This window comes from Elgaria multicarinata, chromosome 18 (genome assembly GCF_023053635.1).
Source record: "Elgaria multicarinata webbii isolate HBS135686 ecotype San Diego chromosome 18, rElgMul1.1.pri, whole genome shotgun sequence".
NCBI classification, from domain to species: Eukaryota; Metazoa; Chordata; class Lepidosauria; order Squamata; family Anguidae; genus Elgaria; species Elgaria multicarinata.
In genome coordinates this window covers 7,394,287-7,422,059 of record NC_086188.1, presented here as the reverse complement: position 1 = coordinate 7,422,059, position 27,773 = coordinate 7,394,287, and the positions used below count along the sequence as shown (strand labels likewise).

Here is a 27,773-nt window from a genome sequence, read left to right as displayed (position 1 = left end):
GCTACAGATGGAGTCGACAGCAGCAGAGTTGAACCCAGAAAATCTGTTGAGATTTCACCCCTACCCCAAAATGGAATTCTCATACATCACTATCCAGAAGGTACCAGATATTGCACCGGAGACCTTCTGTAAGTAAAGCAGGTGTTCAACCACTGAAGAACTGATAGGGTAGAAAGGCAATAAATGCAAAGTCAACCCAAGGCATTTTGGGAAGGCAAATCAACATGGGACACAGTCCAACAGGGATTCCTTCTGCACAAGCTCACATTGAAGGGAGATCTTTCAATGAAGCTCATCTTAGCAAAACCTCCTGATGGATTATGCTCCAAGGGACCAGATCTGTCTCCAAGAGCCAAACGACACGTTACACATCGGACGTTTTCTTTTCTTTTTTTAATGAAATGCAGCTGTGGTCAGGGTGGGGTGGGGGCTGCCATTTTGAATCAAGCAATGCAGGTCCTATCTGCACTGTTTTCCTGATCAAAATTCACTCCCTGTTCTGAACTGCACCAGAAAGCCATATGTGGGGGTGGGGGTGGGGGATACATGTATCTTAACACTGTGACTCATATTACGGCTATCTCTGACTGGACACCTTTAAATCAGGGGTGGGAAAGTGTGCCCCTTACAGCTGTTTCACTCCAACTCCCTGACCATTCGCTTGATCTGATGGAAGTTGGAGTACAACATCTGAAAGGTCACAGGTTCAGCACCCCTGCTTAAAATGGACTGGTAGTAAAATCAGTCCCAAGACATTTTGCAGCAGTATTTTTACATTTGTTACATTTTTAAACATGGTTCCCTATTTTGTAGTCTCACAACAACCCTGTGAGGTAGGTTAGTCTGAAGAAAAAGAGTGAGTGGCCCCAAGTTTCTCAGTGTGCATCATGGTTGAATGGGGATTTGAACCCAGGTCTCATCATAGTCCAGCACTTTAGCCACTGCATCGCCTCCGTCCTCATGACCCAAAAGTTGTCCCTCTCAGCCATTGCAAAAGCATTTATCTCAGCTTATGCACTGGTTTACTGGCACCTTAATTGCTAAGAAGAGTCATATTGGATCAGGCCAAGGGTCTATTCAATCCAGCATTCTGTTCATATAGTAGCCAACCAGCTGCCCACCAGAAACCCACAAGCAAGACATGAGTGCAAAAGGACCCTCCTGCCCATGTTCCCCTGCAACTGGTGTACATAGTCATACGGCACACTGCCTCTGATACTGGAGGTAGCACAGAACCATCAGGATTAATAGCCGTTGGAAGCCTAGCCCTGGTTCCTCACACCATATCGTCCAGGTCTCTACCTTTGCCATGCCTCTGGAATCTCTACTCCAACAGCCTTCCATGAAAACAAGCAAGCAAGCATCAAATAGCGGATCCATTCTGGCAATTCCAAACAAAACCTGTAATCATTTCAAAATAGCAAACCGAAGGTTCCTTACCTGGGTGTTTGTCCAGCCATGTATGATTTCCGTACACCTGTATGTTTAAAAAAAACAAAAAAAAATGAGATTTATATCAATAGAATACAGTGAAGTTAAAGTTTCCATGGGGGGGGGGGAATACTAAGGGGAAAAAATACATTGAATTGTTACCTGAAATAAAATCAGCAATAAAAGACAACAGCACAGCGACAGCGGATTTTCCATGGTTCCCTTTCCTCAAGGCAAAAACTAAAGGAAACTCAGTTTGAAAAAATATTAATTTGCTGTCACTGTATCACATTCTTTTCGAAAGGGCTATTTCCACCGAGGTTCAAATGAAGCCCGTTCCATCTGTTTGCAAGAGGTTGGGAAGACCCTCCTCAATGTCCAGGAATGAATGCTTGCTTTCCTCAAAGGCGGGAGCAAGCAGAAGAGAAATAAATTCCAATAAGCGGAGCAAGAAGAAATGCTATCAATGAACACCGCACCATTCCTTGGAACGAATCTGGAGATCATTACATACACAACTTTCTGCCTGAAGTTCTCTTCCCCAAATTTCTTCTAACTGTCATTCCCATTTTAGAAACAGTCTTCTTTTTATCGGCGGTCTGGAAACACGTGCCAAGGATTGGGTTGATTGTTAATGAAGCGGTCCTCTCTCAGCTACCTTTTTCCCTGTAAGGACTGTGTTGAAATGAGTTGTGCTCTTCCCGTTCAGCCTGACTGGATCAAGTTTGCACCTCCATCCCAGTTCTCTTCGGGTGGAGAGCAAGTCAAAATGATGTCATGCTTTCTTCTCAAACTTTGTCCCGTTTGGGTACTCTATTTATATCAAGTTACCAAAATTCCTCGTTTGCTGGGTCCTAACACCAGCCAGTTCGAAAGAAAGGGTGCTTGAGGATTTATGAGAGTTCAGAAAAGCAAAGCAGAAAAGTTAGATGGATGCTCTTTGAGAAGGAACAAAGCTAGCAGAAATAATAAGTTAAATTTATCTAAGGGATAAATTGGGTTTGAGGAATGTATGTTTCCTCATTCGTTTGTGGGACAAGGAGGATTCCTTGCAGGTGGGGGTAGAATTTTGGGGGTCTGCATTCTTAAGTGAACCAACCTAATTTTTGCACTTCCCAGACAAATATGTTGCTTGGAACACAATTGCACTCCTTTGACTTTTATAATGTAGCACTGGCATGAAAAAAATATGCACATATTAGGAAAGGCTGCATAGAAAATAAAATGTGAATTTTCATGCAGCTGGGTGGTGTGTGTTTTTAATTCACAGACTGATGCAAAAATTGGATGGAATGAATAGATGCAAAAACTGGAACAGACTGGAAAGGGACTGATTCATTCATCTTTACTTGGGAGTAAATTCCATTGAGCCCGGTGGGACTTATTTCTGAATAAACATACAAAACATCAGCCAGAAATGCTCGAACGGATCCTATTGAGCTTGGGACAGTCTTGTTTCCTGGACCTCGTCCCTGAAATATTGACCTTATTGTGTTCCAAATTTGCATCTTGGGGAAGGTTGGGGTTTCATTTCTTTAAGAAGAAGAAGGGGGGAAACTCATACAGATGCACTAGAACACCCTCCCCGGACCTGATGCCCTCCAGATGTTTTGGATTTCAACTCCCATCAACCCCAGCCAACATGCCCAATAGTCAGGAATGCTAAGAGTTGTAGTCCAAAACATCTGAAAGGTAACTGGTTGGGGAAGGATGATCTAGAATGTGTCAGGTTTCATCACTCCACCCTAGTCTATAGAACAAGGGTGGGGAACCTCAGGCTGTGGGCCAAATACGGTCCTCCGAGGTTCTCCAGATAGTCACACCCACTTTTCCCCAATCACAAATGTGTTTTCCCAGCTTTTTTATCCTCCCTCCCCCCATTCTAAAATGTTGAAATGTCTCTCCAAAGGCTTAGCTTCTGGCAAGAAGAGCTTGAAGCTACAGTAAGCTTCTATTTTGGGGTATGTCTTTTTTAGCCATACCCTTTCATCCCTTTGGCTCCACCCTCCACTGAAATGTGCCCCCCACGCCCCCCCCCCCAGAGCTTCTCTGAAATTGAGTTTGGCCCTGGGGCTGGAAGAATTCTCCCACCCCTACTTTAGAAGTTCAATCAGGGCAGGGGTGATACACCTTGATCACAATGCACGTTAAGGATGCTTGAGGAATTCGATCGTTGCGAATTCCAATGTGAATTGACCTGATCCCCATTTCCTGGACTGATGTGTACATCAGAATGCAGCCATCCACCAGATTTCGCATTTCTCCACACAGCTGATCCTGCGGTGAACTGGGGATGAGCCCTCAGTTCTCCCAGGATATCTGGGACTGCTTTGGTCCTGTTTTTTTTCCTCTGGTCTCGGGACAATCCCGAGGTCCGTGAGTGGTGAGGCTCTGCCTCCCATGGTCCTCCCTTTTCCCCATGAGTAATGGAGGTCAGGAAATGGGTGAGGAGCTGAGCAGGGAGAGTCCATGGGTATCGAGGGTGAGGAGGAGAGCATTTTCACCGTGTTTGTGATGACTCTCGGCGCCTTCCAGCCCTGAGTTTGGGGTGTGTGTGGGTTTTAAATTGTACAATTGCGCAGAATCATGCTTGCACTGTTGCGGAAATGTCTTTGCTTGTAAAAAAGAAAAAAAGTGCCCCACAAAAGCCCTCCTGTACTTCCAGGAAAACTCGCTGGCGTGTGAGGGATGTTCCTGGAAGCGCAAAACCCCGTGATCGTCCCTTCCCACTCCCGGAAGGACTCCAGGTGTAGATTAGGCCTGAGTTTTATCCGTTGCAATGAATACAGTCCTAGTGCTTTCCTTTCCCCACCCTACGTCCAAAAAGAAAGAAAGAAAGAATGAAAGAAAGGCCCTATTCAGAAGACACCTTAAACCATGGCTTTAACCACAGTGAATAAAGCAAAATTCTTATTTAGGGTGACCACATGAAAAGGAGGACAGGGCTCCTGTATCTTTAACAGTTGTATTGAAAAGGGAATTTCAGCGGGTGTCATTTGTATATATGGAGAACCTGGTGAAATTCCCTCTTCATCACAGCAGTTAAAGCTGCAGGAGCCTTGCCCTCTTTTAAATCTGGTCACTCTAGTATAGCTCCTGCAGCTTTAACGGTTGTGATGAAAAGGGAATTTCACCAGGTTCCCCATATATACAAATGACACCTGCAGAAATTCCCTTTTCTATGCAACTGTTAAAGGTACAGGAGCCCTGTCCTCCTTTCCATAGGGTCACCTTACCCCATCTGCCATATTCTTGCTCCAAATGATTCAACCCAGCAGCTTCCTCTCTTCATGGCTTTCAAAGGCAAGGAAAGGGTTAAAGGCTCACGCTAGTGCCACAAACATTTCTTCATTCAGAACGACCACTCCCTCTGCTGTTTTTCTCTCAAAAAAAATGGCATTGAGGTTCCATGACATGTGTCGGTTGGCGTCGGCACGCCGTTACATGTGTTTGTGCATAACGTGCATGTAGCTGCTTAATGAAATCAACAAGAAAGGGTGGGGGGTGTGGAATCTCAGAAAATCGGTCAGGCTACATCTGCCTACATCATTGATTGTTCAAGCACTCCGCCATCAGGAACAAGAAAGAACTGCAGCTTGAGAAAGGAGAAAAGCAAAATAATGCCAAATAGGTGCTCTATTTTGTTTCAACTGCCAGGAAGAGCAGGCTTTCAAAAGGAAAATGAGAAGTCTACAGAAAAATAGCAAGTTTATTATGCTGAATGACAGCACGGAAGTAGCTAACTGTAAGCAGAGAACGTCTTAGCCACTGTAATATAAATATGTATCCTTCTCTAAGAGATGGCATGAAGGGGAGCAAACAGATTTAACCCCAAACATTTGTGGGTTAAATCCTAGCTGAAGATCATCTCCTGGAGGCGCAATGCCATGGTAGCTCTGCTCCAACTTGACAGGTGGATCCCGGAAAGTGGGGCTTGTGGGATTTCCGTTCTGCATGTGGTATTTGCGTGATGTTATTCTTTGCCTCCCATGTTGTTTGACATTGGCATGTGGAGAGAGGTCTTTTGGGAATGTGAGATGAGGTGTGATGTTACTCTGCAGATGACACCCAACTCTACCTCTACATCTCCTTTTCATCCAATTCAGAAGGAGCTACGGAAGTCCCAAGAAATGGTATGGGGTCAGTAATGGCTAATGAACAGAAACGTGATGCAGACAAGATAGGGGCAGCGTTGGTATGTGGTTCATCAGATCAGTGAGTTGGTAAATCTGACCTATTTGCCACTTCAGGGCATTTCTAGTTCAGGGTGGACAGAAAGAAGATCTTTGGTTGTTTTGGATTGCGACTCCCAGAAGCCCCTGCAAGCATGGCCAATGGTCAAAAATGTTGGGAGCTGAAGTCCAAAACATTTGAAGATCTACTTTGTGCTCACCTCTGTTCTAAATCCAACTTTGCTGATGGATCCCTAAGCCATGTCCATTGTACAAGAGCTGTGCCCCCTTCTAGAAAAAGTAGGCGTTATCCATACTTTGGTAGTATCCAGTCTCAGTTTCAGCAAACTGTTACCTGTAGGGATGTTTTCAAAGAGTGTCCCTAAACTTGCACTGATTTAAAAATAAAACAAAAACAGAGGGCAGCTTCTTTGCTGGGATTCACCACGGTAAACAACTCTCTCAGGTTTGCTAATAAAGACTAAATAAAGTAGGATGACTGCAACACCCAACATATCTAGCCAAGAATGCGGTCTAGAACAGGGGTTGGGAGAAAGTAGATCTCCAGATGTTTGGGACATGAGCTCTCAGCTTTCCTGGCTGTTGGCCATGCTGGCAGGGACTTCTGGGTGTTCAAAACACCTGCTGATCTACGTTCCCCCTGTCCCCACTCTAGAACATGTCCCGAATCTTTTACAAAATAATGCAAAACATTTTTGGTTGAAGGTGGGAAGTCGAAAAGCCACACTGATGGGTAGGTAAAGGAATTGGACTGTCCCATCATTCCTTCAAGTCACTATTTAACTTTTTTGTCAGCCTGCGCAACTGAAGGCACTGAGTTCTCTCTTCCTATGGATGATGACAAGTTTTATGAGGTATCAGATTCTCCGCATGTTTATGTAATACAAACACAAGCATGTGTGTATGTGTGTGTGACAGAGAGGGGGGGAGAGAATGTTGCTTCGTATGTGTGACAGTCTGTTGCTTTTAAAAAAAATTAAACATATGTCTGGCGAGCTAACACAATAGAACTTTATATTTTAATTTCAGAACTCGTTGTTCACGTCAGACTCCTTCCAAGAGTTTTTAGCACAGAGCATGCCAGAAAATTAGCTAATTTTCATAAGCTGACAAAAGGCACACCAGGAAAAGAATAATATCCTTCAAGTGAAGAAAGGAAATCTCTCTCGTTCTCTTTTCTGATTGCATAAAGGGCCAGCCAGCAGAAAAGAGGGTAATTTATATTTCATGCCATGGATGGAGGAATTTGCAACGCGGCTTTCGTAAAACTGTTTTTATTGGAGTTATCTACCTCTTGGTGAAGCTGTCCAAGCCAGCTGAATACACCAGTGCCATTGAAATATTTAACGAACATTATAGGAGGGAGCAACTTCACATGAATCCTTTGCACTTCTGGCTGTTAAGTTTCATTACAAATGACCTAATATCCCCACATCTTTGATAGCTCTGAAATCTAAAGGAGAAACGGATAAAAAACCAGTCCAAATCTATTTCTAAATAAGTAATGGAGATTATTAACGAGTAAAATACAGCCGATCCCGGTAGGAAAAAGCTTCTAAAATTCACACACAATTGATGTGAGTTATAGCTTTAATGTTTCATTTTCTGGCTTAAGCTACAAGCCTCAAGGGAAGTCAAGCCAAGTTGCTTTTATTTAATTTCTGTTAGCAGAAACATCCAAAAAACGTAAGGGAAGAAAAAAAGTTGTCGGCAGAAATAATTGTGTCTAGGAGAAAGGAGAAAATTAATAGCACAATCTTATGCATGTTTACTTAGGGATGTCAGCTCCACTGGATTCAATTGGATTTACACCACAGTGCCAGGATGGGGAACTTTTTCCAGCTGGGCATCAGGAAAAACGTCCTGACTGTTAGAGCAGTATGACAATAGAACCAATGAACTAGAGAGATCATGGGCTTTCCCATGAAAAACTTCCTGACTGTTAGAGCAGTGCGACGGTGGAATCAGCTACCTAGGGAGGCTGTGGGCTCTCCCACACTCGAGGCCTTCAAGAGGCAGCTGGACAACCATCTGTCAGGGATGCTTTAGGGTGGATTCCTGCATTGAGCAGGGGGTTGGACTCGATGGCCTTGTAGGCCCCTTCCAACTCTGCTATTCTATGATTCTATGATTCTATGCTAGAGGCCTTCAAGATGCAGCTGGACAGCCATCTGTCAGGGATGCTTTAAGGTGGATTCTTGTATTAAGCAGGGGGTTGGTCTTGATGACCTTATAGGCCCCTTCCAACTCCATTATTCTATGATTCTAAGTCCAAAGCAGAGTGCAGGAAATCCCTATCCAGCCTGTCACCTTCCTTGATATATCCCCAAACACTGATAAGAGGTAATAAAGTTCCCCTGTTCCTCCACTCATGCTGCATTACGATGGTCCAAAAGCCTCCATCAGTACCAATGGAACTTTTGAAAAAACCCAATTGCAGTGTGTGGACATTTTTTTGGGGGGGGGACAGCTCCTGGAAGAAGAACCAAGCATAGGTAAAAACTATGAACAGTGCAGGACCTTTGCATCTGGTCAACCCACCTCTCCATCTTCCCAATCCTCTTTTGAAAGCATGCCTGGAAGTCGGACCCCATGCCTTTTATCCTCTTCCACGCAGTGCAACCACACCCATTTGTTTACTGTCTGTTATGGAACCTGCTGCACGGTTTGTTCGCCCCATGCCCCAGGGGAGTGCAGCCTCGAGTATGCGTTTTTTTGAACTCTAAGCCAGCTCTGTGGCTTCCTACCGCTCTCACGGTGTTAGGCATAAACATTGTGACAAAAGTTGGATTTAAAATAAAAGAGAGTTGGGAGTGGGGGGGGGGGGAACCACGGTGGCTTGCTAACCTTTATCAGTCCAGCTGTGTTAACATTGTAGAAAATCATGTCATTAACTTGCTTGTGAGGCCCACCCATGGTTTTTTTTTTTCCTCTTGAAGTTTAAGGAGAGATCGCTTTCATTCCCTTTGCAGTACCTCTTTATTATTATTTGTTATCTAGGCAGTTTACGCACCCCCACATTTCTTTCTCCGAAAGCCTCGCCATCTTTGCAAAGGAAGCAGAAGACCAGCTGCTCTTTCGCAGGGAAGCAAATTGGTTGTGGAAAAGCAGAAAGCGATTTGGCACGGGACGCGTTGAACCCTTTTCAATACGCACTGCCCCATTCCTTGGTGCATTGCTTGAGAAAGAGAATATTCTTGCTGTCTTCACAGGTTATTATTTATTTATTTATTTATTTATTTATTTATTGACTGTTAAAATGCTGGGAGAATAAAAAGGTCTTCACCTGGCGTCTAAAAGCATATAATGTAGGTGCCAAGCGAACCTCCTTAGGGAGCTCATTCCACAGCCGGGGTGCCACAGCAGAGAAGGCCCTCCTCCTGGTAGCCACCTGCCTCACTTCCTTTGGCAGGGGCTTGTGGAGAAGGACCCCTGAGGATGACCTAAGGGTCCGGGCAGGTACATATGGGAGGAGGCGTTCCTTCAGATAACCTGGCCCCAAGCCGTTTAGGGCTTTAAATGTTAATACCAGCATTTTGAATCGGGCCCGGACCTGGACTGGCAGCCAATGAAGCTGGAAAAGGACTGGCATAATGTGGTCTCGTCGGCCAGTCCCTGTTAGTAAACGGGCTGCCCTGTTTTGTACCAGTTGAAGTTTCCGGACCGTTTTCAAAGGCAGCCCCATGTATAACGCATTGCAGTAATCCAAACGAGAGGTTATCAGAGCATGGATAACTGTAGCTAGACTATCTCTGTCCAGATAAGGACGCAGTTGGTATATGAGCCTAAGCTGATAAAAGGTGCTCTTTGCCACTGAGTTCACCTGTGCCTCAAGTGACAGTTCTGGATCCAAGAGCACCCCCAAACTACGGACCCGATCCTTTAGGGGGAGTGCAACCCCGTCCAGGACAGGGCAAACATCACCTCGCCGGACAGATGAACCACCCGCTAACAGTACCTCCGTCTTGTCTGGACTGAGTTTCAGTTTGTTAGCCCTCATCCAGTCCATTACCGTGCCCAGGCACTGGTTCAGAACAGCCACTGCCTCACCTGGGTTTGATGAAAAGTAAAGTGTTCATTATCATTATTGTTATTATTATTATTATATTTATTATCATTATTATTATTATTATTATGATTATTTCATCCATCCCAAGGGCCGGGGGCATTCGAGGAGGGGGCTGAAGGTGAGCCCAAAATGCTGGCCTATTTTGGCTTAACACTCTTACTGCCAGGAACTATGCCTTAGGAGAAGCATTTCAAGCTTTTAGAATGGGAGGAAAAACTGCTCCAAAGCCAGGAAACTCCCAAACAATTGATGCTTGGGGGAGGAAGGGGCGTGGCCAGGGAAGGGGCGTGGCCAACTCAGGACCACCACCCCCCAAGCTTATACATCCCTGCTGTAAAGGGAATAAAAGCTCTGCTCCTCCAGATGGTATTAGACTGCAATTCCCATCATCCCCACCACTGGCACTGCCAGCTAGAGCTGATGGGAATTGGAGTCCCACATAATCTGGAGGGACGCAGATTGCTTACCCCTGTGATAAACCCAATAGCACAAATTCACACCCATCCAATTCCTCAGGCCTCCGTAGCAGGACTTCCACCTGTGCTCCGCTAAGTGATTCCTCCTATCACCCCCTCCCTTGCCTCCCCACCTCCACCGCATCATTCCGCCTTTCCACGGAACGGCACCGTAAAGTTTTAATTATCATCATAAGCCAGTATTGCAAGCACCGATAAAACATCCCCTTACCTGACTACTCCTGCCTTCTCTTCTAAATGTTGGCTAGCTTGCGAGGAACCCATTTTACAGAGTTTTAAAATAGTTTACTGCTGCCATTTATCTCTCCATCTATAAATCTCGAATGCTTTGGCGTTGTGGCACAGATCTCAAGGAAAAGAATGAAATTCAGTCGAGCAATGTCCAAGTTCTGTTTCATTATTTTTTTTGTTTTGTTTTTTTAAGACCACATGATGGTCAAGAAGAAGAAGAAGCAATCAAGAGAAATAAGAAATACATAATAAGAAATGCATAATAAGAAATACATAATAATATTAAATCAAGAAGAAGAAGAAGAAGAAGAAGAAGAAGAGGAGGAGGAGGAGGAGGAGAGTGGGGCAATCTCAGATCAGTTTGGAGATTACTATTAGCCAGGGACAAGTGGGAGCAGTAGCAAAATATTGTAGTGTCAAAGGGATCCATCCAGCTACACATGCAGCCTCTTTCAGGATATTCCATTGCATTACCACCACCCCTGTCCACTTTTGAGAAGCTATGAACCTAAGAAGAGCCCTGCAGGATCAGACCAGAGGCCCATCTAGTCCAGCATTCTGTTCACACAGTGGTGAACTGTCTGCCCATGCAAAATCCACAAGAAGACATGGGTTCAACAGCACCTTCCCACCCATATTCCCCAGCAACTGGTGTACATAGGCATACTGCCTCTGACGCTGGAGGTAGCACGTAGCCATTGATAACCTTCTCCTCCAGGAATTTTCCTTTTGCCCTTTCCTTCCAACAATGGGCATGCTCAGCCTTCATTGGGTTTTGAGCTTCTTCCCCCCCCACACACACACACCTTAGATTCCCCCCTAAATATCTTTCTGTACTGATATGGCACCAACAGCCTACTGATATGACACCAACAGCGTAATCCTGTCACTGTTTTTACTAAGAAGTCCTAATGAATCCAATGGATGTTACTCCCTAGTAAAGCTGCTGCTTAGGAATGCAGCCTCACCTATTTCCACAATATGCTGAAGAGGCAAGTCACTTTTCATTTACGTTGCAAATGGAAATCTGCCTTGCCTCTTCAGCGCCACAAGCGATGATAGAAATTGTTTTTAAAAAAAAAGTTAAAGAGATGAGGACTAGAACCAAGCCCAAGACAGAATCAGACCAGACGATAACATGGTGGTTCAGAAAGAAGAACAAAACAGAGCAGGGATCCACAACGCCACTCTGGACAAAGCCCTTGCCTCTCCGATTGTATGCCGATTCAGCTAATCTATATAATTTGTTTGAGTCGGAAGCTGGGTTTATTTTCTCATTTTGTTGTACTCAGCACAGGCTTCAAGAGCCCTTTTCTTGCAACTCTACCCTCTCAGCACTTCTGTCCCACTCTACTGAGATTTGGAAGATTAAACTTGCATGGAGCGCCCCGATGTGAATTACTGAGCATACGCGTGGTGCCATCTTTTAAGCTTCTGCTGGCTCTCTAGGCATTGCACTCTCACCGAACGCGAGTGAGAATTCCAGCCTCCAAGCCGATACCCGTGGGAATCCCGGAGCAAAGCTAATTTGAGACAACACGCTGTGCCTCCAAGAAAATGATCTTATTTGGTGGCAAGGGTAGGGGAAATAACATCCCTTCCATTATTCATATATGCTAAGCTAGCAACAAATGGAAGGAGCCAACGCCATTGGGGAACAGCTGCTAATTAAAATGGAGCACGGTTTTGTAAGATGTCATCAACTCTCCAACCCTCAAGCGGGCAGGACCACTGGATTCCCTTTCCATTTGGCAGTGGAACTGAACTTTAAAATAAAGTTGAAGATCCTTCTACGCTAGCAAACAAACTGCTTTTATGATGGGCACCAGACAAAGAGTCCCATCCACTGGGATCCCCTACACACACCAATCCTGTGACAGTCACATCAGCCAGAGTCAATTACTTCCAAATGTAGACTTTTATTTATTTGTTACATTTTTATACCACCCAATAGCCTAAGCTCTCTGGGTGGACTTTATTTGTCCTCCTGGGAATGAATGCCAAGCATTGATTTTATAGGACAGTAGAGTTGGAAGGGGCCTCTAAGGCCATCGAGTCCAACCCCCTGCTCAGTGCAGGAATCCACCCTAAAGCATCCCAGATAGATGGTTGTCCAGCTGCAACTTGAAGGCCTCTAGTGTGGGAGAGCCCACCACCTCCCTAGGTCATTGGTTCCATTGTTGTATTTATTTAATGATTTTATACTACTTATATACCACTTAATATAAGAAGCCCCTAAGCAGTCCACCTGCAAAAGTAGTTTTAGGTTATTATGGCTGATTTACCAACTCCTGTGCTGTTCGGTATTTTTCGTTACTTTTTATTCTTTTAAATATTTGCATTGCATTTCCTGTTTTTAACCGTTACATGGCATTTTAGTTTTTGGACTGTTTATCAGCTGCCCAGTTTTATGGCACATTAGCAATGTAATAAAGGGATGGATCTAGGGGAAAGGTGCAAGGCAGGTGAGCATCTAAGATGAACAAGAAAAGAGGAAAAATGTCTCCAAATGCGGTGGACAACTTTATTGTGAAAAAGCCCAACGCTTTTCGCGTTGGGCTTTTTCACCATAAAGTTGTCCACCACATCCGGAGACGTTTCTCCCCTTTTCTTGTGCACGGCTGGAGGATCCATTCTCAATTCCGCATTTGAGAAGCTCTTAGGACTGGCATTTAGTAGCCCGGTTTCTGTAAGCAACAGGTTGGATGCATCTCACATTCCAGGTGCCCTGCAGGGCTATTCATGGCCCAGCCTCCCATCCAGGGAGAATTGTCTCATGCCAACATCTTAAGGCAAAGCTGTTTTGCCCAAGAAATCTATAAGACCGATAGCAGTTTTACTATTTTGGTCAGGGGGCCAGCAAGTCAACAAGACTTTGGTCTTTCTGGTGCCAGATGAATACTTTTTTATTCTCCTGGGCATTCAAAGAACTGCTTTGACAGTGCTTTTTTATAATTTATTCCACGGCTGGTTTTAATTTGGCTTTCTGCGCTCAAATGGTTTTATTTTTTGCTGCTGGCTTTATCCTGCACTGCATTTATTCTTTGTTTTATGTCTCTAATGTATTGCACAGCATCCAGAGAACTTCAGCAATCGTCTGGTTTAAAAGTACAGTAAAAAAGTAAATAAATAAACGTTTTGGCTTAATTCCCAACTGCTTAATAACAGCAAGTAAATAAAAATAAAAATCTGTGCTGAGTGCCTATATGTCAGCCTCTTACGTTCTTCACCTATAAAATGTTGTCTTCATGCAGCTCCTCTCACCAGTTGGAACATTTTGTGCTAGAATCGCTGATATTTAATATCTCAGATTTAGATTCTATGGTTAGCGCAGTGCGTGGGATTACTAATATTATTATTACCATCAATATTTATACACCCCTCAATTATCTAACACAGATTCCAGCGTGGTGAATGTAGGTATATTATTATTATTATTATTATTATTATTATTTATTTATTTATTTATATAGCACCATCAATGTACATGGTGCTGTACAGAGTAAAACAGTAAATAGCAAGACCCTGCCGCATAGGCTTACAATCTAATAAAATCATAGTAAAACAATAAGGAGGGGAAGAGAATGCAAACAGGTACAGGGTAGGGTAAGCAGGCACAGGGTAGGGAAAAACTAACAGTAGAAAGTAACAGTAGAAGTCTGCACAACATCAAGTTTTAAAAGCTTTAGGAAAAAGAAAAGTTTTTAGTTGAGCTTTAAAAGCTGTGGTTGAACTTGTAGTTCTCAAATGTTCTGGAAGAGCGTTCCAGGCGTAAGGGGCAGTAGACGAAAATGGACGAAGCCGAGCAAGGGAAGTAGAGGCCCTTGGGCAGGCGAGAAACATGGCATCAGAGGAGCGAAGAGCACGAGCGGGGCAATAGTGTGAGATGAGGAAAAGAGTAGAGGGGGTGAAAGCAAACAGGCACAGAGACAGGTAGCAATAGTCCTAAAACAGAATCTGTGTTTGCTCCCCTCCAGAAAACACCATAGTAAACCCTTGCAGGCCACGAACAGTGCAATCCGTACATGTCTATTCAGAAGCAAGCCCTCTTGAGTTCAGTGGGACTTTACTCCCAGCTAAGTGGATATAGGATTACATCCTTACTTCTTGCAAAAGAGCTCTGAAATCTCAAAAATCTGCTTAGAGGCAGCGGTGTTGCTGTTAAGTTGCACATTATTGACATTTTATGTTATTTAATTAAGGCTGTCGTGCTCCTTGACAGGTTACACTGCATTTATTGAATGGCTTGTTAAAACAATGGCATATGAAAACACTGTATTATGAATAAAACATACTACTTCCTGCAGAGTGCGTGGTGTGGGGAAAATAGTATGGAAAAGGGATCTTTGTCAGAGATAGTATTCAGTGGTACAAGTTAAAGGAGATGACTCGGGGTTTTTTATAAGCCACCTCGGGCTACAGAGTAAGAAAGCTCAGCTGAATTCGATCAAAACCAGCGAGAGCATTTGCACGGATGGATGCCGAGTGCCACCATGTGGGCCTCTCAGCACTGTGGGAGATTTCTAAAGGCAATCCCTTTTCTGGAATGCACCCGGCCCTGTGGCAGATGCAGCCTCTGCTCAGAAATGAGTCGTTGCCACAGCGGAGCACATCAGGGGCAGGAAGGATGCCAGGACAGGTAGGCGAAGCGCTGCTACGTTGCAAGTCGGAAAACTGGCGTCAGGACAAAATCTGCCGTTTTCTGCGGTGCGTACACCACCGGCACACCCAAAGCCCGAGGGGGAAGTTTACGCTTCAAATGCCAGCAACGGTGTCACGGAAGGCAGAAGGAATTGCTCAAGGATCGAACCCGAACAGAGCTTAAAAGAGGGGAAGTGGTAGAGAAATGATTTCCCTCTGGGATTTGGGATGGGGGGAGGCTGAGACACCCACCCACGATCAGGCAAAAAGTAAAATAATCCCAAAACTTTTTGTAATCGATGGGGAGGTGTTGGCATAATCCATTTTCTAGGACCCAGTAACCAACTCCTTTAGGAATGCAAAATCTCCAACCCGGAGCCAAATTCTGCCTCTTCCCAACCCAACTATGAATCATTTGGTGTTTTCCAATTCTAAAGGGTTGAAATGCCAAGGTCTTCGTTACTTGCAGCAACAGCGTTAAGCTAAAAATATGCTGGTAGTGGCAATAGGTTTCGGCCTCATCCCCTTTTTGCCTTTTGCCTCGAATGCAGCACCTGAAAGTTGCTCTGAAATGGCTGGAACAGGTTTTGCATCCTTGAACTGCATTTTCTTGCTCGCTACACCTTGGGGAAATTTCGGGGAGAGGTGGGCATGGGGAGCAGACGAGAGAGGGATTTGAGGTTGAGAATCAAGCAGCAAAGCACTAAATTAAAGGTGGTCTGAGATACAAGACAGACTTACAAAAGACAGGGCAATGAGAAACAAACATGTGCAGAGGCTATCGAACGCAAAGCATCTGTTGGGACAGGGGAGTGTAAAATGGGGTATGGGGGTGGAATGGAGTACCCTAAGAAAAGGCATAACTGGCTGGCTCACACACTGAGCATTCTGTTGCCTTTTGAAAGTTAAGTTTTAATTTTATATTGGACTTCCTCCCATGTGTTAAAACCCACATCTCTCTTTCATTAAGCATGACAAAGATCTAATGTACACATACAGGAAAATAAAGTGATAAATGAACTGCTCCAGGTGGAGACCATTTCAAATGCCTCCACATATAAAGTAAAATAATTTGATGTAAACTGATGAGAAGGAACTAATTTAGTATTTTTATTTTTTACGCTGGCAGGGGTGTGTGCCTTTTTCAATGCCAAGGTCACTTCAAAAACGTGTTCCCCTGATCTATCGTGGCATTTCAGACACATCTGCCCTGTCTAAGGAAATGAATAAAGTAACCTTCAAGCTGGTGCCCTCGGGATGTGTTAGGACTAGAACCCCAAACATTTACAAGGTGATGGGAGTTGTAGTCCCATCACCTTGTAAGGGCATCAGCTCAGAGAATGCTGGCGTAAAGAATGGAAGACATTACGCCATCGAATTGAGACACCCAATCAGGTGGCAGATCCATGCATGAGCAGCTCATGACTTCCATGCATGCTTTTCTTACATGCGGAGGAGGCCATATCTGAAAAAGAGGTATTACCTATTCAACCCACTCAAGACTAGACGGCCTGACTTCACTTGCCTGTATTGAACTTGGCCAGATCTCTCTTTGGCCAGGTTAACAGGCCTTCTCTACACCCGAAGTGGAAGAACGGAATCAATAGTAGCTATTGACACTCATCCTACCTGTAAGGCAACCAGGCTACCATCAACTAACAATGCGATGTCCCCACAGCACAAGCAGAAAAGGTCTTTGTTGGTGGTCAGGAGAGTCTGTTCCACCACAGGGCAGCTCAAAGAGTAGATGGACTATTTAATTCAGCAGGTTAATTCCTTACCAACTGTGCATTTAGGGGAGACGCTATGAAGCACAGGAGCAATGCTAGAAATACAGGCAGCAGGACAGAAATGGAAGCATGAGAGTAGCAGGGCTGTGCACGGACCCCTGATCAGCTCTAGATCCCGATCCACAACTTCTGGATAAGGTCCGCTCTGCCCCGCTTCAACTATGCTCCGATCCGCTGTGGGGCACCAGATCCAAATCGGAACTCCGCGGCGGTGGCGCCAGGTAAGGCCCCCCTCCGCCCTCACCACTTACCTGCCTGCGTTGCGGTCCGGCAGCGACTTCAACTGAGGCCGAGGCCTCAGTTGAAGACGCCGCCGCACCGCACCGCAGGCAGGTAAGCCCCCCTCCCCACTTACCTGGCTCTGCCGACATCGCCACATAGACTGCCTGCCACACTTACCTTTTTTTCGGAGCTCCGGATCGAGGCGAAGGATCTGCTTTGTCTTGATTCGCTTCGTCTCAATCCACAGCTCCAACCTGATCCATCTCTGCCTTTGTCGGAGGCGAATCAGGCCGCTTCGCTATCCGTTCTAAGAACCAAAGCGAAGCACAGCCCTAGAGAATAGTATCTGAGATAATTTCCAGTGAATCGCCATGTTAGTCCATTGCAGCAAAAACGCTGAAGAGTTGTGTGGCACCCGAAAGGCTTAACAAATTTATTCTGGCATCAACTTTCATGGACTAGAGCCCATTCCATCAGATGCCTGGAGTATGATGGGAGTTACATATATACTGAATAAAAACCAGAAACTCTACTCCATGGATCTGAAGACAGCAGTCCACAAAAGCTTATGACAAAATGTTAGCCTTTTAGGTATCACAGACCCCGTGTAGCATCTGCGATGGCATTCCTTATTTCCCCTCATATCAACTCTTCTTTACCCCTGCACCATCACACCTTTCTTCAGGATGATGGCTACCTTTTGCTGGAGATGGAACAGTGGCCAAGAAATTGGCAGAGGCCAACTTGGAGGCATAGGTGTTTGGGTTCATGTGTTTGACATTGGTTTTCTAGACACATACAAATTTGTCCCTGGACTTACTCTGACAGGTAAAGATCCTGCTTTGCCCATGTAATGATTAATACTAAAAGGGAAGAATGAATTAGGATAAAATCAAAATTGCAAGGCCTGTTTTTGAAACCACAAGGCAGGGGGTTTAGCTTGTGTGCCCTCGACATTTCCTTCTCAGCCTTCTGAGTTAAGGTAGTGGTTGATGTTGATGGGATTGGTGAATCAGGCCAGTTGAACAACAGCTTAATCAATGGGGTAAATTAACTCAATACAGCCTTTCCCAACCCAGATGTATTGGACTACATCCCATTGTTGCCAATAACCACGCTTGCTGGGGTTATACAAGCTGTAGCCCCACACAGCTGGAGGGGGTTGGGCCGTGGTAGCTGGCAGCTCCAGTTCTCGCTGTTTCTGACTGAAACCCAGAATGGATTCACAGCCCCATCGAAACCGAAGCCACCGGCCTTCACTGGTGCTGGGTTAGAAAAGCCTGCCTCAGAGGGACCACAACTTTGAGCAAGGGCATTTTAACACTATGGAAGCTAGATCTCCAAATAGGTTAAAAGTGGCTAGGTACCATATTCCCTTTAACACAACTAAAGTAAAAAACGAAACAAACAAAACAAAAGCAGAAACCAGTAAGAATATTTTCCAATCTCAAGACACACTACTGCTTGCCGCTCTCCAATAAAGGAACTTTTTAATGCCCCTAGTATGCGTTTTCCCCTTTCAACAGCAACTGAAGATAACCCTCCATGCATCTGATGATATGGCCTCTAGTCCAACACTTGTTCCATAATAAATGTGTTAATCGTTCAGGTGCCACAGGGGGCTGCTGAAGATCAAAATCATCAGAGCAATTGTTTATATGTCCACTTCTAATACTTGCAGTCTCTCCCAAAGCTGTGCCATTACGTTCCAAATAATACTTTTCCAGTATATTTTTAAAGTAGACAAACTCATCAAGGGCTACAGACAATCACACACTGCAATACAGCAGCTTTCTTGATTCATCTCATTTCCAGTCATTTAATAATGACCTTGTCTAATTCAATTTCAATAGACCTCACTTCCATTTTACAAGTGGCTAGGATTTGGGCTTGTGATCGAACCTTAACCACTAGCAGCATACGAAAGGTTATGTGTTACTATGCAGAACGTGCTTCTGCCGGTTTGGAAGGGTTTTGCCAACAAGCACAGTTGAAGTTATAGCACTAAAATCCTGGTGCCATTACAATGAAAAAGTTGTGGGAAAGTCTGAGTAGATATAACCAATTGTTGGGCTACGAAACTACAAAATAGAAGGTCCCAGAGAGTATATTGAACATGCTGAAATAAGTAACATCCTAGGAACACTTGATGGCTTAATGCATAAATACGGCTATACCATATAAGAGAACACTAACGTTAACTGGCTTTCCTTTATCTTTTACTATTTCAGGGAAGTTGATTAAATTGAGCCAGCATCTAGTCAAAATCTCCATCAAACTATGGGATTCTAACACAGTTGAGTTATAGATCGTTTTGTTGCCAAAACATGAAAGCTAAATTTAAGTTCCCGTACTAAAGTTTTGAATATTGGTTCAACGTGGGGCCAACGCGCCACTCATCTTGTAAAGAAAAAAGGTTAACATCCACTGCAAGGTGGTGGTGATTTTTGCTGAGATTCAGCAGCAGCTCCTGGTTGCTATGGGAGCCTTTTGGGACTAATAGCCACAGCAGGAGTCGAAAGAAAATTGCCTCCCTCGAAACAGCTACTGTTGGAGAGGTATCACATCTTGTTTGACCCCCATCTATTAAAATGAAGAGTGAACTAGGAATTTTAGCATATAGAAAACACCACGTATTTGATCCCAAGCCATTTTCTTTCTGTTAATTTGATGGAAGGAGAACAATGAACTTATGCCAGAGAATCCAACCTCAATATATGACACCTGGCTTAAACTCAAGGACTGCAGCTCTTCCAATGTGAATATAGCTGGCTATTAGTCAGATATCTTTGCTGGTTAAGGGTAAAAGGGGATTTTTTGCTCCATGACTCAGCTCAGAAGAGGCTTTGAAGTCTCCAGTAACCGATCTTAAATTCATGAAGAGTCACTTGCTTGGATATTTGAAATACAACTTTATTATGATCTAAACAAAAAGGAATGGGAATGACAGTAACAAACAAGATTTACCACTGAATACTGTGATGCAACTGCAGCAGTCAAATTTGTAACTCAAATGGGGCGTAAATTGCAGTCCAAAACAGCTAAATATGCACGTCCAAAATGAAGGGTGTTTTTTTTAACTGCCACATTCACTCCAAAGCCCATTCTCTCTTTCAGCATCCCAAAGATTAAAGCACATGTTCTGCTCAGCTAGAATAATAAAGTGGCAAACACGCTGCACCACTGACATCACAGGACAGTTGCCTATAAAACTAGACTTCTGACGCTGGGCTCCAGCTTCACTCCCTCACAGGTCATCATCTTCATCTGGCAGTGCAGTGGTCTGAGCAATCTGGAAAAGGAAAAGAAAGCTTAGTAAGACCAGAAGTCTATGGCAAGATGCAGGTAGCTACGTCAGGTACATTATGAGCACAGTTACCTGTAAATCTTGCTCATACTGTGCTGCCAGTGCTGGATCCATAACAACCTCTGGGGGTGCAAGAGCAGGCATGGCAACGAATTCCAGGTTGGGATCTCCAATTAGTTTCCTTGCCAGCCACAGGAAGGGCTTCTCAAAGTTGTAGTTACTCTTGGCTGAAATATCGTAGTACTAAAGAAAAAAGACAGCACATTTAGAAACACTCCGGAGAGATTTGTGTTCGTCTGCTGCAGCAGAAACAAAGAGTATTGTGGCACTTCCAGGGTGGGTAGCTGTGCCATCACCCGTTAATCACATGGTGAATATTGCTGCCCTTATCTTGTGTATGTGTGAGCTTTGCATAGATATGTCAAACTGTTCATTACCTTTTGAAAGCTAGTATCTGTACTCATGCAGTACATATTGTCTCTGATAACATGCATGCATGTAATCATTGAGCTGTCTGTTAACAGAGACATCCTTGATGCATATACCTACTTTTATTGTCAAGAAAACTTTGGGTGTAAACCATTCAGACTAGAAAAGTTACTTTGGAAAACATTACCAATCCAGTTAAATTTGATTTACCACTACTTTCCTTCCATTTGACTTATTGGAACCCAATACACAGATGAGATTTCTATCCATAGGACAGAGAATTTTCTACTAGAAGTAGATATGGTATGATGCAATCTGGAATTAGAATCCAGAATTAGAGGTATATTTAATTCTTCCCAAATAGCCAATAAATACTTTCCAGTTAGTCTTCCTGTTTTAAATATGTTCTCCCACTAAAGGAATTACCTGCAGATTCTTCTTCCGGTGAAAGACAATAGACTTTGCTTTGACTTTCCTATCCTTGATATCCACTTTGTTGCCACACAGAACTATGGGGATGTTCTCGCACACCCGTACCAGATCTCTATGCCAGTTGGGTACGTTCTTGTATGTAACTCTTGATGTTACATCGAACATTATGATGGCACACTGAGCTAGAAGTTAAAACAATTTGTGGTATTAATAGCAATAGAACACATCCAACAAACAACTGTCAATATTCAAGTTCTAACATTGTAAAACAGATGCACCAATCCTTGGTCCGTTACCTTAAGAACACTAGTACAGCTGCGCTTAGATGAAAGCACACACAGCTTTGAAGTTTCAAAATATAGGGCTTTTACAGGCAGCAATACGCCTTTGCTCAAGAAACCTGAATTTACAGCATCATGCAGCTACAGACAGTGCAATCCAACATACTGATGCAGACCTAGCGTATGCTCTTGGCAAATGTCCTTCAGACCAAACACATCCTACACCTCATTAAAAACTAGAGGTTCAAGCAATTAAATTACTGAGGACTCTGTTGCACTATTTGCCCATTATGTAATGATCTATCAAAGACCGGGAGCTACGCCCAGAGGCATGGTGGAATAGTCAGCAGGGAGATTAGCACTGTCTACTATACTAGCTGGCTGAATTGCACAAAGTAAGAGTACTAGTTTGTCTTGAAGATGTCATGACGTTATGTATTGTTTGCGGTTGTTTTATGCCAATAAAGATACATTGATTGATTGATACTGAGGACTCAGACCCCAGGAAATCAGCATATTTATTTACAATATTTATATTGCTTTTTGCAGTTAATCAGCCAAAATAGGTGTGGAGGCTTACCTTGTATATAGTAGCCATCTCGCAGACCTCCAAACTTCTCCTGCCCAGCTGTGTCCCATACATTAAATTTAATAGGACCTCTGTTAGTATGGAACACCAAAGGATGGACTTCAACACCCAGAGTAGCTGCAATTACATAAAAGCTCAGTTGGTACATTGCATGTAAAAGTTTATAAACACACAACCTGCAGGCCAAGCCTATTTCAACCGGAATAACAGTAACAATGAATGTGTCCAAACTTTATTTTAAAAGTACTCTTTTTGATAAACAACTTGCCCATACATTAGGCTGTTTTGCATCATATCTATGAAAGACTAAGATACTTGTAGTGTGTGCCTCTTAAAAGGCCCAACTCTATTTTTTTCTTGCAGTTTGGCCCTCACTTTACAACTACTCCTTGAACAACTAGGAGATGAAAAAAGACCTATTATATATTCAATTGCTCCCTTAGTTTAAAGCATTGAGTCATACAAGAATCAAAACTCTAATAAACCCCTCCCTCCATGCAGTTTAGGAGACAGAAAATGTGATACATTTCCTGAAAACACGCTCATTCACTTAGGCTTTCTCTGGGTTGTAATATATTTCAATTAATCAGCTGCTGCACCATCTTAATTCACTTGTATTGTTTTGTATTGCTATTGCACTTGGAATTGTTTTTAATAATGTTTTTCAATGTGATTATAAAATTCCTATGCCATTTTTATTTTATATATCATGAATACACACTTCCTTAAACATAATAAAATATTGGGAACCATTCAACATACCTACATACTTCTTCTCAAATTCGCCAGTCAAATGGCGTTTTACAAATGTTGTTTTACCAGTACCACCATCACCAACCAAAACAAGCTGTTGAAAGACAAGTTTCAGAAATTGTTATTTTGTAGCTAAGGTCATTTTCTACCAATCCAACAGACCAATGCAAGTACTTCTCCAACCAGTGTGCTTACAGTGTTTGAACAAGCCTGGGGAAAACAGATTCAAATCCACACTCAATCAGGAATTTCATTGGGTGACCTTAAATCAGTAACTTTTAGTTTAATGTACTCTTTACTTCATGGATGGATCGCAGCTGGAGCAATCCCCAACATCCCACTAGAAACTACAGGACTACTTCATATCAAGTGAGAGACAGCTGCATCCAAAGCCAATTCTACCACATCAAAAATGTATAGCCTGCCTGCCCATCAAGATGGGAGAAAAATCAAACAAGTTAACAAGAGTTTCCTGTTTTGTACTTTGCCAGGGGGATGGTGGGGGAGGTATGGCATTTCACCTGAAACATACATGCATTTCTTCAAAAGTTGTTCCAGATGTAGTTTTTTTTTGGGGGGGGGGGGGGGAATGCCCTGATCAGATTCTGATTTTTAATTATTTAATTCAGAGGAAATAGTGCATGGATTACATTCAGCCTGGTGCATGTACAATACATAGGCCAGTTATATTCAGCTGAGCCAATATATGAATAAAAATTACATTTTTTATAAAAGCATCTCATTTTCAGCAAACCTGAAAATAACACTTTTTGCAGCTTAACACTTATTCCCTGCCCTCCTGTCCAAGTTGTAAAGCTGTAGTGATCAGTACGAATTGTTCTACAACATGTTTGATAAACTTGATTATTGGCAAATCTCAAAAAATATATCCAAAAGGCAAGCAAAGAAAGTATTAGTCTCGTATTTCAGCCCACTGTTAGTTTTGCTTTATCTGAGAACTTACATCTCAGTTGTTAAAGCTTACAAGTGTTAATTGAGACAGGAAGCTCACACCAACTTCCTCATGTGAAATTAAAAGGAAGTGGCACAACTTTAAATGAATTTGCACATTAATAAAATATCAATACAGGTACATTTTACTGTATTGACAGAAATGCAGCGCAACCTGTAATTTAATGCAGTTACCTCATTGTAAGAACAAACCACCTTGCATTACCCTTCTATTTTTCAAAATCACTTCTGGTTTTTTTTTTAAAAAACCTGAAAATACATTTATTCTAGTCTCCATTTGGTTCTTAAAATCATCAGCTGTTGTTGCGTGTGTTTGTGTAATTTTAATTTGTAGGTTCACGTTTTATTTAAATATTGTAAGCTACCTTGTCAGAATAGCGCAGCCCTGAATGGTGGGTACAAATATCTTTGAAATAAGTACTCCCCAACAGTACTACGTGAGAAACGGAACAAAAAAGTGGGAGCTCACACCTCTCAGCTTCACTGATTAAAATTGTCCATCACTAGTTAAAATTTTTCATCACTAGTTAGAAATCTAAAGTGTAAGCAAGTTAGCTTACAACTTTGTATACTTTTAATGTTTACTATTTTTAATTGTTGTAAACCGCCCACAGAGCTTCGGCTGTGGGGCGGTATATAAATGTAATAAATAAATAAAATAAATAAATAAATAAAAAGTAAGATGCATAGTCCTAACAGAAAGGTTAAGTACCAAGCCACTTCCCTTTGGATAAATCATGTCCTATCCAAAAGTGAGGGAACAAAGAAGGCCAAAGTCTTAAGACCACAATCCTACACACATTTATATGGAACCTAAATACTATCAAACAGTGGACCTTTCTTCCAAGTAACCACGGAGAGGACTGAGCCACATGTCTTCAACAGACCTACAAGGTATTTTAAATCCCAGGAAGAAAAGGGCTTTCTTCACAAACACGGCTGGAGCAGAGAGCTGTACAATTCGCAACCCGAACTTACATTCCTGTGGATTTGCAGCCTGTGGATTTGCAGCCTACTCAGAAAACAAAAAAACCCACCAAGAATCCCAGCCTCCTTCAGTGACAGCACACAGTAAGGCCTACTTTACTCTTCTTTTTTTTAAAGAAAGATAAAAGTTTTTGGGGGGGAGTGGAAAGGGGGGGGAATAAACGTGCTGAGGGCGGGTCTCCTCCTAGTGCTCCTTACCTTAAACTGTACTTGGGGTTCTCCTTGTGGGGCGGCCATGCTGCGTCTGAGGAGGAGGAGGAGGAGAAAGCGAGAGAAAGAGAGGCGTGACTGCGGAGAAGAAGTTCCTACTCATCGGGCCCAACGCGTGGCTGGCTCTTCATCCGGGTCAGGAAGGAAGCAGTAAATGGCGGCCGATTCCTCCTTCGCCCCCCCTCCACTCTCGCATCCCAATGTCCCTCGTCCCCCCCCCGCACCCCCAATACATACATACATACAAAGCAGCCTTTTAGGAACCCAGAGGAAAAAGCAACGCCATATATATATTTATGGAGGAGGTTAAAAGGGGCCCAGGGAAGAAGAAGCAGCTCCTAAATGTGAGCTCTTAAATGTTACCCCCCCGTTTTTTTCCCTCTTTCTCTCCCCCCCTCCCCATATCTACATTGACCGTTTTACTCTGTACAGCACCATGTACATTGATGGTGCTATATAAATAAATAATAATAATAAAAGGGGGCCCAGGGAAGAAGAAGCAGCTCCTAAATGTGAGCTCTTAAATGTTACCCCCCCCGTTTTTTTCCTCTTTCTCTCCCCCCCTCCCCATATCTACATTGACCGTTTTACTCTGTACAGCACCATGTACATTGATGGTGCTATATAAATAAATAATAATAATAAAAGGGGGCCCAGGGAAGAAGAAGCAGCTCCTAAATGCGAGCTCTTAAATGTTACCCCCCCCGTTTTTTTTCCTCTTTCTCTCCCCCCCTCCCCATATCTACATTGACCGTTTTACTATGTACAGCACCATGTACATTGATGGTGCTATATAAATAAATAATAATAATAAAAGGGGGCCCAGGGAAGAAGAAGCAGCTCCTAAATGCGAGCTCTTAAATGTTACCCCCCCCCGTTTTTTTTCCTCTTTCTCTCCCCCCCTCCCCATATCTACATTGACTGTTTTACTCTGTACAGCACCATGTACATTGATGGTGCTATATAAATAAATAATAATAATAATAATAAAAGGGGGCCCAGGGAAGAAGAAGCAGCTCCTAAATGTGAGCTCTTAAATGTTACCCCCCCCGTTTTTTTTCCTCTTTCTCTCCCCCCCTCCCCATATCTACATTGACTGTTTTACTCTGTACAGCACCATGTACACTGATGGTGCTATATAAATTAATAATAATAATAATAATAATAATAATAATAATAATAATAATACATACCCTCTGAGCGAGGCCCAACGGGGCGGGAAGAGGAGGCGCCCCCTTCTCACTGTGTCCCCCCTTCCTCTCCTCTCCCCCCACCCGCCCCCACCAAGCCCCTCACGGCCTCGTGATTCAGCCCCCGCGAGGCCCAGAGGCGGCTGGGCTAACGGCCGCCCCGCAACCGCCGTTCCGAAGCAGGGCGCGCGTGGAGGGCGGGAGGGAACCCTCGGAGGGGGGGGCGGCTTTTCCTCCCCGCGGTTCGGCGCCTTGAGGTGATCAAGGCCTCTCCCGTGGTGGTGGTGGTGGTGGCGACCCCCTCCCCCGCCCCGGGGCCGCTTTCCACCCCCAGCCTGAGGGGAAGCGAGAGGGGCTGCCTGCCTCCCTCCGTCTCCCTCCCTCCCTCCGTCTCCCGGGCCCATGAGGGGCCTAGCGAGCGCCGGGGCCTTCCCTTCCCGCCACCTTTTGTGTGTTTATGCCCCCCCTCAGGTAACCCCCCCCCCGGGTTACCTGGACGATGCGTCTCTCCGCTCTTTTTATTTTTAATATTTCCACCCCCTCCTCGTTCGTTCTTCTCCTTCTTTTTTTCCTCGCCTTCCCTCCTCTTTCCCTCTCAGAGAACTGGGCGGGCGGCTGGGCTGAGGAAGATGGCGGAAGCGCGGTGGTTCAAATAGGCGTAAAAGAAGGGGAAAGGGAGGGAGGGAGGGAGAGGCGGGCGGACGGACGGACGACGTGCGCGCGCACGCGACGCAGCCGCGCGAATGGGCAGAGCGACGACGCAGACGCGGAGGGCGGGGCGGGGGTTCGTCACGTGACGAGAGAGAAAAGCCTCGCTTGGGGGAATGGGAGAGCTTGGGCGGCGGGGAAAAGGAGCTCGCTTCGCCCCGCCCACACGCCTGTCTTCGAGCGCGTGCGCACGAAGGCACGCACGCGGCGAACGTGCACCCGCGGCCGTTTCAAGCGGCTGCTGAGCTGAAAGGGTTGAATCACGGCGCGCGCGCGCGCCCAATTTTTTTTTTTTTGGTGCTGCGGCGGCGCAGGGGAGCGCGTGGAGAGCGCCTCAAAGGGAGGGAGGGAGGGAGGGGGGAAATTGGCGGGAAAATTTGTTCGTTTTCCTTTCTCCCCCCCCTTTTCCCTCACAAACTCGCCTTCCCCAACCTGGTGCCCTCCATCATGCGTTGGACTGCAAGTCCCATCGTGGCCAACATGGCTGTGGATGATGGGAATTGTAGTCCCAGTAGTGGGCTGCCTCAGATATTTGATTATTGTTGAGGGTTTCCTTCTTGTCTGGGACGGTTGGGGCCCAAGGATGCATTTGAGACACAATACAATAATAATAATAATAACAACAATAATAATAATAATAAATAATAATAATAATAATAATAATAATAATAATAATAAATGTATTTCTTACCCGCCTCTCCTTTTAGATCGATAATGCATTTGAGACAAAATAATAACAACAACAATAAATCCCACAAGCACCTCTTCCGCTTCCTTACAGAAAAAAGTACAACCAATTAAGCAATTAACCAATTTATTTACTTGATGCCCTTTCCTCAGACCCAAAACCAGCCTCAGCCCT

The 27,773-nt window shown here is 44.1% G+C and overlaps 2 protein-coding genes across 3 annotated transcripts in view; both read right to left on the bottom strand.

The window, feature by feature from the left end:
• Positions 1-1,821, bottom strand: part of ADGRD1 (adhesion G protein-coupled receptor D1) — a 192,207-nt gene extending 190,386 nt beyond the window's left edge. For both annotated transcript variants that reach the window (XM_063144072.1, XM_063144073.1), the window contains exons 1-2: positions 1,594-1,821; positions 1,441-1,477 (exon numbers count right to left, since the gene is read on the bottom strand). In XM_063144072.1, coding sequence (XP_063000142.1) covers positions 1,441-1,477; positions 1,594-1,647 — 91 coding nt within the window. In that variant the 5' untranslated portion in view covers positions 1,648-1,821. The remainder of the gene's footprint in view (positions 1-1,440; positions 1,478-1,593) is intronic.
• An 18,124-nt stretch (positions 1,822-19,945) lies between these two features.
• Positions 19,946-26,849, bottom strand: RAN (RAN, member RAS oncogene family). Its single transcript, XM_063143995.1, has 7 exons — positions 26,696-26,849; positions 25,002-25,047; positions 22,854-22,938; positions 22,083-22,208; positions 21,216-21,403; positions 20,433-20,603; positions 19,946-20,345 (listed from the first exon to the last, which is right to left on the bottom strand). The coding sequence occupies exons 2-7, from the start codon at positions 25,038-25,040 to the stop codon at positions 20,301-20,303; spliced, it is 654 nt and encodes a 217-aa protein (XP_063000065.1). The 5' UTR covers positions 25,041-25,047; positions 26,696-26,849; the 3' UTR covers positions 19,946-20,300.
• Positions 26,850-27,773: the final 924 nt, after the last annotated feature.